This window comes from Aethalodelphis obliquidens, unplaced genomic scaffold, assembly GCF_003676395.1.
Source record: "Aethalodelphis obliquidens isolate GAN/ISIS:26980383/991018 unplaced genomic scaffold, ASM367639v1 scaffold3, whole genome shotgun sequence".
Taxonomy (NCBI): Eukaryota; Metazoa; Chordata; class Mammalia; order Artiodactyla; family Delphinidae; genus Aethalodelphis; species Aethalodelphis obliquidens.
The window spans coordinates 60010632-60023467 of record NW_020837947.1 but is presented as its reverse complement, the minus strand read 5'-3'; the positions used below and the strand labels follow the sequence as shown (position 1 = coordinate 60023467).

At 41.0% G+C, this 12836-nt stretch overlaps 1 protein-coding gene across 1 annotated transcript; it reads right to left on the bottom strand.

The window, feature by feature from the left end:
- Positions 1 to 6746: 6746 nt before the first annotated feature.
- Positions 6747 to 12740, bottom strand: NDUFAF4 (NADH:ubiquinone oxidoreductase complex assembly factor 4). The gene is made up of 3 exons (XM_027090234.1): positions 12484 to 12740; positions 11847 to 11950; positions 6747 to 8634 (listed from the first exon to the last, which is right to left on the bottom strand). Exons 1-3 carry the CDS (start codon positions 12617 to 12619, stop codon positions 8347 to 8349), a joined length of 528 nt encoding a protein of 175 aa, XP_026946035.1. The 5' UTR covers positions 12620 to 12740; the 3' UTR covers positions 6747 to 8346.
- Positions 12741 to 12836: the final 96 nt, after the last annotated feature.

Genomic DNA, 12836 nt, shown 5'->3' with positions numbered 1-12836 from the left:
TACACATAAATCCTTTCATTAGTTTATTTTCTTTGGAGCCACAAGCAGAGTTCATTGTCATTCAGGTGCCATTGTGGTGGCTTTCTTCTTTCAAAATTAGATAACATTTCCAAAGGTTATATTCTCTCACACAGCCAAGAAATATTCCTGCTCCTCAAGACTGTGCACTGTTACCTATTTCCTTTCATCTCGGAATACTTCTCAATATCCAAGTACTGGTTTATTCCATTTGACTAAATTCTTGTCTCCAAATTACCCATCTTTATAGTGCTGTACACATTGCCTTTTTCCTCACAGGAAGTAAGGAAGAATCAATTTTGGTGTTATCTGCTATGTACTTCACAACATTAATACATTAAAACTTACAGAACTTCATCTCTGCTCAGGATTCTGTTCTTCTAACTTCTACAATTCTTCTCATGTATGCTCCCCAAGACATAGTTCTATTGTTGGAGTGCTGACAATGGCAAAGAAAAACCATGGAATTAGTCACCCAAATGCTCTGAATGTAAAGCTTTGGTTTTTATATATGGACTATTGTCCCAATTGTCCTAATGTAATTGGTGCCCTTTTCACTCTCAAAAGTGTTCTAGTTTGGCCAGTAAATTATATGGTGACCCTATTAATGATAGAACTCTGCCAAATCCACCCACTTGGGCAGCATTCCTGAATCAGCTTTCTGGATCCAAGTTCTCCTGCCCACCCTATGATTAACCTCCCTGCCTCTTCCCCTGACCCTGCTAACCCAAACCTTTTCATCTCAAGGAACTCTTTCCTTCTTCCCTTTTTCATGCTCTGGAAAGCTTCTCTCCTTCAAACTCCCTCAAATTCACCCTCCTAACTCCTGCTCCTTTTCTTCTTTCACAGGAAACTTTAGACCCAGACAATGCTGATATTCAAACTGCACAGATGGTCTGCACAATTTGGACAGTCTGGTGCCACACTGGCCATTAAATATTTTCAAAACATCCTGATCCAAAGCTCATCAACAGAGGAGTCTCTCACCCTTACTAAAGCAGTCAACGACAGCAGAGAAGGCCCAGACACCAATCTTTCCAGAGGTCCACAGATGATTCTCATACACAGTGGGCACTGAGTCATCCTGGCTTCACATGGCCCAGGCACCTTGAGAGCCATTTCACTTAATTCCTTTTTTTTTTTTTTAATTTTTTACAATGTTGTGTTAGTTTCTGCTGTATAACAAAGTGGATCAGCTATATGTATACATATATCCCCATATCCCCTCCCTCTTGTGTCTCCCTCCCACCCTCCCTATCCCACCCCTCTAGGTGGTTACAAAGCACAGAGCTGATCTCCCCGTGCTTTGCAGCTGCTTCCCACTGGCTATCTATTTTACATTTGGTAGTGTGTATATGTCAGTGCTACTCTCTCACTTCGTCCTAGCTTCCCCTTCCCTCCCTCCCCATGTCCTCAAGTCCATTCTCTACGTCTTTGTCTTTATTCCTGTACTGCCCCTAGGTTCATCAGAACCCTTTTTTTTTTTAGATTCCATATATATGTGTTAGCATATGGTATTTGTTTGTCTCTTTCTGACTTACTTCACTCCGTATGACAGACTCTAGGTCCATCCACCTCACTACAAGTAACTCAATTTGTTTCTTTTTATGGCTGAGTAATATTCCATTGTATATATGTGCCCCATCTTCTTTATCCATTAATCTGTCAATGGACACTTAGGTTGCTTCCATGTGCTGGCTATTGTAAATAGTGCTGCAATGAACATTGTGGTACATGTCTCTTTTTGAATTATGGTTTTCTCAGAGTATATGCCCAGTAGCGGGATTGCTGGGTCATATGGTAGTTCTATTTTTACTTTTTAAGGAACCTCCATGCTGTTCTTCAGAGTGGTTGTATCAATTTACATTCCCACCAACAGTGCAAGAGGCTTCCCTTTTCTTCATACGCTCTCCAGGATTTATTGTTTGCAGCTTTTTTGATGATGGACATTCTGACTTGTGTGAGGTGATACCTCATTGTAGGTTTGATTTCCATTTCTCTAACGATTAGTGATGTTGAGCATCCTTTCATGTGTTTGTTGGCAATCTGTATATCTTCTTTGGAGAAGTGTCTATTTAGGTCTTCTGCCCATTTTTGGATTGGGTTTTTTGTTTTTTTCATACTGAGCTGCATGAGCTGCTTGTATATTTTTGAGATTAATCCTTTGTCGGTTGCTTCGTTTGCAAATATTTTCTCCCATTCTGAGGGTTGTCTTTTCGTCTTCTTTATGGTTTCCTTTGCCATGCAAAAGCTTTTAAGTTTCATTAGGTCCCATTTGTTTATTTTTGTTTTTATTATCATTACTCTAAGAGTGGGACAAAAAGGACCTTGCTGTGATTTATGTCATAGAGTGTTCTATGTTTTCCTCTAAGAGTTTTATAGTGTCTGGCCTTACATTTAGGTCCTTAATCCATTTTGAGTTTATTTTTGTGTATGGTGTTAGGAAGTGTTCTAATTTCTTTCTTTTACATGTAGCTGTCCAGTTTTCCCAGCACCACTTATTGAAGAAGCTGTCTCTTCTCCACTCTATATTCTTGACTCCTTTGTCAAAGATGAGGTGACCATATGTGTGGGGGTTTATCTCTGGGCTTTCTATCCTGTTCCATTGATCTATATTTCTGTTTTTGTGTATCTTTGTAGTATAGTCTGAAGTCTGAGAGCCTGATTCCTCAGCTCCATTTTTCTTTCTCCAGGTTGCTTTGGCTGTTTGGGGTTTTTGCGTTTCCATACAAATTGTGAAATTTTTTGTTCTACTTCTGTGAAAAATGCCACTGGCAGATTGATAGGGATTGCATTGAATCTGTCAATTGCTTTGGGTAGTAGACTCATTTTCACAATGTTGATTCTTCCAATCCAATAACATGGTATATCTCTCCATCTGTTTGTATCATCTTTAATTTCTTTCATCAGTGTCTTATAGTTTTCTGCATACAGGTCTTTTGTCTCCTTAGGTAGGTTTATTCCTAGGTATTTTATTCTTTTTGTTGCAATGGTAAATGGGAATTTTTCCTGAATTTCTCTTTCAGATTTTTCAGCCTTAGTGTATAGGAATGCAAGAGATTTCTCTGCATTAATTTTTTATCCTGCTACTTTACCAATTCATTGATTAGCTCTAGTAGTTTTCTGGTAGCATCTTTAGGATTCTCTATGTAGAGTATCATGTCATCTGCAAACAGTGACAGTTTTACTTCTTCTTTTCGGATTTGGATTCCTTTTATTTCTTTTTCTTCTCTGACTGCTGTGGCTAAAACTTCCAAAACTATGTTGACTAATAGTGGTGAGAGTGGGCAACCTTGTCTTGTTCCTGATCTTAGTGGAAATGGTTTCAGTTTTTCACCATTGAGGACAACGTTGGCTGTGGGTTTGTCATATATGGCCTTTATTATGTTGAGGTAGTTTCCCTCTATGCCTACCTTCTTCAGGGTTTTTATCATAAATGGGTGTTGAATTTTGTCAGAACTTTTTCTGCATCTATTGAGATGATCATATGGTTTTTATTCTTCAATTTATTAATAAGGTGTATCACATTGATTGATTTGCATATACTGAAGAATCCTTGCATTCCTGGGACAAACCCCACTTGATCATGGTATATGATCCTTTAAGTGCGCTGCTGGATTCTGTTTGCTAGTATTTTGTTGAGGATTTTTGCATCTATGTTCATCAGTGATATTGGCCTGTAGTTTCTTTTTTGGTGACATCTTTGTCTGGTTTTGGTATCGGGGTGATGGTGGCCTCATAGAATGAGTTTGGGAGTGTTCCTTCCTCTGCAATGTTTTGCAATGTTTTGGAAGAGTTTGAGAAGGATGGGTGTTAGCTCTTCTCTGAATGTTTGATAGAATTTGCCTGTGAAGCCATCTGGTCCTGGGCTTTTGTTTGTTGGAATATTTTTAATCACAGTTTCAATTTCAGGACTTGTGACTGGTCTGTTTATATTTTCTATTATATCTGGGTTCAGTCTTGGAAGGTTGTGCTTTTCTCAGAATTTGTCCATTTCTTTCAGGTTGTCCATTTTATTGGCATACGGTTGCTTGCAGTAATCTCTCATGATCCTTTGTATTTCTGCAGTGTCAGTTGTTACCTCTCCTTTTTCATTTCTAATTCTGTTGATCTGAGTCTTCCTCAGTTATTCTGCTATTGTTTCTTTCTAGAGAATTTTTAATTTCATTTATTGTGTTGTTCATCATTGTTTGTTTGCTCTTTAGTTCTTCTAGGTCCTTGTTAAATGCTTCCTGTATTTTCTCCATTCTATTTCCAAGATTTTGGATCATCTTTACTATCATTAGTCTGAATTCTTTTTCAGGTAGACTGCCTATTTCCTCTTCATCTGTTTGGTCTGGTGCGTTTTTACCTTGCTCCTTCATCTGCTGCGTATTTCTCTGTCTTCTCATTTTGTTTAACTTACTGTGTTTGGGGTCTCCTTTTCGCAGGCTGCAGGTTCGTAATTCCCATTGTTTTTGGTGTCTGCCCCCAGTGGGTGAGGTTGTTTCAGTGGCTTGTGTAGGCTTCCTGGGGGAGGGGACTGGTGCCTGTTTTCTGGTCAGTGGGGCTGGATCTTGTCTTTCTGGTCGGCAGGGCCAAGTCCAGTGATGTGTTTTGGTGTGTCTGTGAACTCAGTATGATTTCAGGTAGCCTCTCTGCTAATGGGTGGGGTTGTGTTCCTGTCTTGCTAGTTGTTTTGTATGGAGGGCCCAGCACTGGAGCTTGCTGGCCATTGGGTGGGGCTGGGTCTTGGCATTTAGATGGAGATCTCTGGGAGAGTACTCACCGATTGATATTACGTGGAGCCAGGAGGTCTCTGGTGGATCAATGTCCTGAACTCGGCTCTCCCACCTGAGAGGCTCAAGCCTGTCAGAGCATCAAGACCCTGTCAGTCACATGGCTCAGAGAGAAGGGAGAAGAAAGAAAAAAATAATAATAAAAAAATAGTAAAAAAATTTTTTTAATTATTAAAATAAAAATAGAAGAGAGCAACAAAAACAATAAATCCACCAATGATAACAAGCACTAAAAACTAAACTAAGATAAATATAAAAATCAAAACCAAATCAGTCTCAGACAGCAAACCCAAAGTCTACAGTTGCTCCCAAAGTCCACCATCTCAATTTGGGAACATTCGTTGTCTACTCAGGTATTCTTCAGATTCAGCGTTCATCATGTTGATTGTGGGGATTTAATCTGCTGCTCCTGAGGCTGCAGGGAGAGATTTCCCTTTCCCTCTTTGTTTGCACAGCTCCTGGGGTTCAGCTTTGGTTTTGGCCCCACCTCTGCATGTAGGCCACCCTCAGGAGTCTGTTCCCTGCTCACACAGGAGGGGGTTAAGCAGCAGCTGATTAGGGCTCTCTTGCTCACTCAGGCTGGGGAGAGGGAGGGGTATGGTAGTCATAATTGGAATGCAGGGAGAGCCTGTCGCAGCAGAGGCTGCCATGACATTGCAACAGCCTGAGGCGTGCCGTGTGTTCTATAGGGAAGTTGTCCCTGGATCATGGGACACTGGCAGTGGCAGACTGCACAGGCTCCCAGCGGGGGGCAGGGGTTGGATACTGACCTGTGCTTGCACACAGGATTCTTGGTGGCAGCGTTAGCATTTCATGCCCTTCTCTGGTGTCCAAGCTGATAGCCGTGGTTCCCGCCCATCTCTGGAGCTCACTTAGGCAGTGCTGTGCCTTCTGTGGGAACATGGGGAAGGAATCCCTTCTCCTCGTGCACCCTCAAACAATGGTCTCTTGCCTCTTAGGCAGGTCCAGACTTTTTCCTGGACTCCCTCCCAGCTAGCTGTGGCACACTAGCCCCCTTCAGGCTGTGTTCATACAGCCAACCCCAGTCCTCTCCCTGGGATCTGACCTCCAAAGCCTGAGCCTCAGCTTCCAGCCCCTGCCCTCCCCGGTGGGTGAGCAGACAAGCCTCTCAGGCGGGTGACTGCTGGTCACCACCATTCCTCTGTGCGGGAATCTCTCCGTTTTGCCCTCTGCACCCTTGTTGCTGCGCTCTCCTCTGTGGCTCTGAAGCTTCCCCCCTGCCTGCCCCCTGTCTCTACCAGTGAAGAGGCTTCCCAGTGTGTGGAAGCTTTTCACTCTTCACAGCTCCCTCCCAGAGGGAGGTTCAGGTCCCATTCCTATTCTTTTGTCCGTTTTTTTTGTTTTTCCTTTTGCCCTACCCAGGTACGTGGGGATTTTCTTGCCTTTTGGGAAGTCTGAGGTCTTTGGCCAGCATTCGGTAGGTGTTCTGTAGGAGTTGTTCCACATGGAGATGTATTTCTGATGTATCTGTGGGGAGGAAAGTGATCTCCACGTCTTACTCCTCTGCCATCTTGAAGGTCCCTCCTCACTTAATTCTTATAATCCCACAGAAAGACAACATAGTGTTGTAGTTAGGAGCACAAGGTTTTGAAAATAACCTACAAGGGTTTAAATCCAGGTTCCAATGTTTGCTAGGTAATCTTTTAAAAGTTACTTTAGATTTCTATGCTTCAATTTTCCCTGTAAAATATGGTTAACAGTACTTACCCTCATGCCTATTAAATTTTCTTGATCAATGCCTAGTACAGTAACTGCTTTTAAGATGTTAGCAATTACCTGTTTTACAGTTGAGGACATTTCTAACATCACATGGCTAGAGGGACGCTGAGATCTACATCTAGATTTTTCTGAATCTCAACTCCATGCCTTCTGTGACACCACTACTACCCAACACTCTCCTACCTGTAATAAAAAGCAGTAATAGGCCAATGAATGATATGGGAAGTACTTTATTTTATCATGTGACACACATAACAACAGCTATATTTACAGCCGCCTAATCACAGTGCAAATTTGAATAGGGAAGATGGCTCAGAAATAGCAGTATTAGTGATTCAAGTACAAGTATTGACCTTTATTTGGTAAAAGAAAACAGTTTTGATAATTGAGTTATCGGAGTTTTAAAATACAATTTTATATTAAGAATTCTTTTTTTCTTAAAAGAACTAGTTTTGAACCAAATATAGGTAGGTATACTTTATTCACATAATGGGACTGCACTTGAATACAGCTTAAAACTTACCCATCTCAGTCAGTTTTTCTCTTCTCAACATTACAAATGCCTCATTCCATCATCATGCTGAATTCCTCAGCAACTTCCATACCATTTCCAGGGAAATCCCTGGAAAGTAGGGAATGCCTGTCTTCCCTCAGAAAGACACTGATAACCTGGAATTTTTCTTACCACATTCTCTGAATATTCCCACAACTCACACCTTCTACACTTTTGAGATATATTTTTTGAAAAAAACATACCACTAGGACTTTGAAAGCCTAAATTCTGGGCCTGGCTATGTCATAAACTACAGAATAATCTTAGCTAGGTCATGAAACCTCCCCAGGCTGCTCTTCTCAGATGGAAAAAAATGAGTCGAATTTGTTCAGTCCTTTGTAGTCCTTTGTTATCTTATGTATCGTCACAGTAACCCTTTGATTTAATAAGGCAGCACTATACTTCTTATAGGGGAAATTCAATCTCAAAGAGGTTACACAATCTACCCAAAATCCCACAGGTAGTAATATGACAGAGCTCAAGTTACACAATCTCACTTAAGACACACTGTGCTCAGAAGTTTGTTAAATGGATGAAGCAGCAATTTCCCTTCCAGTGATCCCACTTTATACTTCTACTTGCTATTTTTTCTCTTCTTTCAACCAGCATTTAAATTAGAAAATAATATATGTATTTGATCACCAAATTCAATTTACCATAGTTCTCTGATTTATCCACTCTTTAAAATTTCCTTGTATTTCTATGCTAAGTCCAGAGAAAAGTTATTTTTTTCAGATAGGTTCCACTATGCCTGTCTCTCTGAAAGTTTTTGAACTTATGTTTGTCAAAGCAGAGACTGCTAAAATTTTAAATACACCAATTCCTGTTTATATTTTTAAAAAGTTATTTCATACATAAACTAACCACCAAAATTGGAAGGTGAAGCTTTGAATGTTAAACGAGGGATTCAGGACATTTCCCAAGAGGTTATATATCAATTTAAAGGCTGATGATATGATTTGCCTAAAGTATGATAACTCTTTTATCTATAATACATTTATACATGTGCTGATTAGTCATGCTAATAAGTTATTGCATAAGAACATATGCCTAAACCAAATTAAAGTTTAAAAGAGAACAAAATTAATTCTAACAGCAATCCTGAAAATTCAGCAGAGCTCAATAAATAGCATGCTCTCACAAGGAGGGAGCTTAACACATTTGGTAATTTATATAATTTAATATGCTAAAAATGAGAAAATAAACAGGGTACAGGGATGCAGAGTAAATAAAGGAAAAGTTATTTCAAGATTCTCTTCATTTTGATTGTATTGCTTTCTTGCCTTCAGGGGGTAAGATTTTAACTTCAAAAGTAACGAAATATTTGAGAAGGGAATTTACATCTTGCTGTTCTAGATGGTATTCTTCAGCTATTTTCTCAGCAGTCCATGTGTCTGGATAAAGTTTATGATTATTGAGAAGTGTCAGTGCCTCTACAATGGAAATTTTGCCTTTGGGAATGTTCTTAACATTCATCATGTCAGAATGATGGTCTTTTGGCAACCTGAACTCCTTTGGCTTCTGAGGTGTTCCAGCATCCTTTACCTAGTATCAAGAAACAAAAACCAAAAAATAAGCTTTCAAGATGAGAGCAAGGATTTGACATCTACTTTCATGATTCTAGAATCTCTATTATTCTTCTTCAAATAAATACTACCCATGATTTTCTAAACTATATTTTCTCATTATAATGAGTCATAGTTCAATGGCACTTTTGCCCTATCACCGTTTCATAACCATAAGTCAATCATTAGAAAATTTAGGTAGTTCTAGAAAATAATAATCAAATGTATACCATCCACTTACTACATTATTTCATATATATTAAAAGAACAACGATAATGCACTGATTAGAAAAGATAAAAAACTGCTTTAGAAGGGCAGGATTCTGATGCTGCTCTAACGGCGTACCTTGATAATCTCCATTCTGTTTCCTAGTTTTGTATTTCATATTCAGTGCCTCCAAACACCTTGAATGAATTCAAATATTGCTAGAGATCTTGCCTCTTCAGAGAAAATAAACTAATGCCTCTAAGACCGCAATAAATATAAGTAAAACTACCTATAACACCCATCTTTCCATCTGTCTGTCCCGCCCAAGCTTAACCCTTGCATTTGTGCTCTGTATTCCATTCCTCTATCAGCTACACCAACCATCCCTCTTTACCTTTCCTTTCAAATGCACCCTGCCTATTACTGCTGTTTGGTCAAAATATGAAAATGCTGTAGTCACCAAATTTTACAAACACCCACCAAACCCAAAAGCAACACTTTTTTTATGACCAGTTTCCTTCTTTTTAGTTCAACTTTAAAAGAGATACTTGTGATCTCAAATCCAGAAGATTAGATCTGCATCCAGAGGACACTTTTCAGGCTTTATCTGAACTCACTACAGCACCTGACATTGCTGACCACTCCCACGGACCCACAACTATCTTTCCTTTGGTTTCCATACCACCCCTCTCCTAGTTTTCCATCTGTCTCTGTAGTGGTTCCTTCTGTTTCCTTTGTGGACTATTTCCCTTCAGATGCCCCGTAAATGTTAGTGTGCACCAAATTCTAGCCCAGGCTGTCTTCTCACTCTACACATTCCTCCCAAGCAATCCCCCACACCCCCTTATTATTATTATCTACGTGTTAATGACTCTCGAATGTGATCTCAAACCTCGACCTTTCTCCTGACTTCCAGATCCAAATTCCCAAATGACAAATGACATCTTTACTTGGATAATCTATAAGCACATCAAAATCAACATGTCCAAAACTGAACTTATCCCTCTCCTCTGAAAATCCAATACTATCCCCCTATCCACTAGCTCGGTGACCATTACCACCCACCTCCCATATCCCACTCCAAAACCCAGAGCTTCTCTTACGTGATACCTTACACCTCCCCCTCTCTCTCATTATAGGCAATCAACGACCAAATCCTGCTGATACTACCAAAGTCCCTCTCAAACCCGTTCACTTCTCTCCCAGTCACTAAATCACCCTTGTCCAAGCCAACGTCTCTTGCAGGAACTACTGCAAAACCCTGGTCTCCTCTAACTAGATAAAATGCATTTCGTTCCTTCCCAGCCCACTCTCAAAACTGTCCCCAGAATGAAGCAAATCTGATGTCACTGTTCGACAGGAAACTCTTCAATGATTTCCCACCGCCCTCAGGATAAAACCCAAATTCCTTAGCAAGACAAATAAGGATCTTCATGATCTGGCCCCTATTACTCTCTACCCCACCTCATTTCTCCCAAATTCATCCCTCATACTTGCTCCTAACTGTACTGAACTCTAAAGGCATCACACTCTCTCCTACCTTCATACTGTAACTCTGGCCTGAAATACTCCTAACAACTTCTTCACTTTCCACTGATGTCCAGGGACATCACAAATCATTAAGAAAATTATGAACTGCCCAAAAGAAAAAAAGGTACAAAGAACATAAATAGGCACTTCAACCTTTTCTTCATTATCACTCTGTGTGAGTCTTTTCAGACTTTTCCTAATACCCCCCCAAGAAATTTTAATACCACTGTATGTATCCTATGTATTATAACTACATTTCTGTGTTTTATACATAAGAAGTGTTTTTTGCTCCCCAAGAGCCAATTTTCGAATGAATAAGTACATGTGAGAGAAACAATACTTAGAAGTATTATCTAACTCCTGCCTAAAAATAACATAAAGAACATGAACATCAACCCCTATACATATATTTCTTATGAGTATGTGGTGATAATCGAACTCTATAACTGCTATTGTGTGCAACAATTTACATACCTTATTGTACATGAGTTTTATATCTCTTCTCTAGTGAAAATCATACTAATAACTTTATCTGTGCAAACCGTCTATTGCCTATCTACAGAGACAAGCAGAGAATTTTAGAATGGAAAGAGGAATTGTCATTGGCAATTCCCTCTCCTTCAATCAAACTCTTCCTCCTACTTAGAACCTTCCTGCCCCACAAACTCATCTGGTTAACTCCCACCCATCCTTCAGGCCTGAGTTTGAATGTCACTTCCTCAGAAACCATCCCTGATCCTTCAGTCTCAAAAAAGTCCCTCTGATATGCTCACTGTGCCTATATTTCTCCTTCAGAGAGTCATTAGTAACTATGTACCTATGGTTGCTCATCTGTTTAATGCCTGTGTCCCTCACAACACTATAAGCACCGTGAAATCAAGGACTAGAGACGTTTTGTTCTTCTCTGTATGCAAAGCACTTGTGCCTGGCACTTACATACAGGTTCCCGTTCCCAGTGTATTCTGTGAGCTCCCTATCTTTACGTATTCTATCTTAATAATATTCTTAAAAAACAAAATTTAAAAAAATCAAGCACCAACAACACAACACTAAAGGAATCTCTGATATTAAAACATACCTCAATCCACTGAAGTATGAGAAAATAGTATTAAAGCCCTCCCTTGGTCATTCCAATGACAATCACTAGAAGTACCGTACCAAATCTTACAAATTCTGAAATAATACCAAATAATTCACCGAGTTGCACACAATCAATACTTTCACAAGTCTTTTAGAATTTCGGAAAATATCCAATGAACGGAGGCATATGTGTCTGGCTTAGACTGCTGTACTTCAACTTTGCCAATGCTCTGCATTCTGGTCAGAAGCACACTGACAGTTTTACACTTGCAGAGCGCTCACTCTTTTTTACTATTTGCCACACTTCTCTTGGTCATTCTCCTGGAGCCCCAAAGGGTTAAATTATGTATTTGCTCAATTAAAACACACATTACCTGAACAAAAGACACGGGATCTTTGGAATGGACATACACATCTTTTAGTAATGACAGCAGTTTGTCATCTTTTCTAGCAACTTCTCCCTTAATTTCTGGATGGCCTAAAGAAAGAAAAAGAATGTCACAATATTTAAAGCCAAAGAAAGTTTCCTCTAAGATCGTAAACACTTAACACAAGACAGTCACTTTTAACTTTTTGCTTAATCAACAATCACTCGAACACTACAGAACATGTTTTAAGTGTAACTCAAAATGCTAGGTCAAGCTCGGTGTCTATCAATCTGTGAAGACATCTAGAGAGTTCTCTTGCACACGATCCCTTCTGATTTTGATTCCCTGTATCAAGTCACTGAGCATTAAAGACAAAAGCCGGGGAGGGCGGGGGCAGCGGGGGCACAAGCTAACATCTCCAGGACTACGAAGTAGGCAGAGCCGCCGCCTCCACCGCGAGCGCAAGGGGACTGTCTCAATGTCACCGGCCTGGTGGCTCCCCCTTCCCGCGCTCGGCTGACCCGAGTGACTGCAGCCGACCCCGGTCACCCCCACCACTGGACGGAGGTCCACCGGCGTGGAACAGCCCAGCCCGCACAGGGAGCCCGCACCGCAAGGCCCCACGCGCCCTGGCACCACTTACTGCTCATCTGCTCTCGCAGGAGGTTCTTGGTGGAGGGGTGCCTCGGAGCGGGGGAGGGCTTCATCCTGCTGATTTCCCGTTCCGCCCGGTTCTCTAGGTTGAAATTCCTGATTGCGCGAGTCACCGCAGCCCCCATCTCTTCATAACATGATGCCCTTAAATTCACACCACACGTGGTTAAACACCGGCGCGGGCCACCTCCGGGACGCACCGGAGCATGAGCATGTCTGGGGTCGCTCTGGCCGCGCGCCGGAAAGCGGACGCTGATTGCGCGCCGTTCGCCCCCCAGCGGTCGGGAGGGCGCATGCAGCGTCTCCGCCCAGAGTATCTCAAAGGAAGCGCGCCTTCCTCCG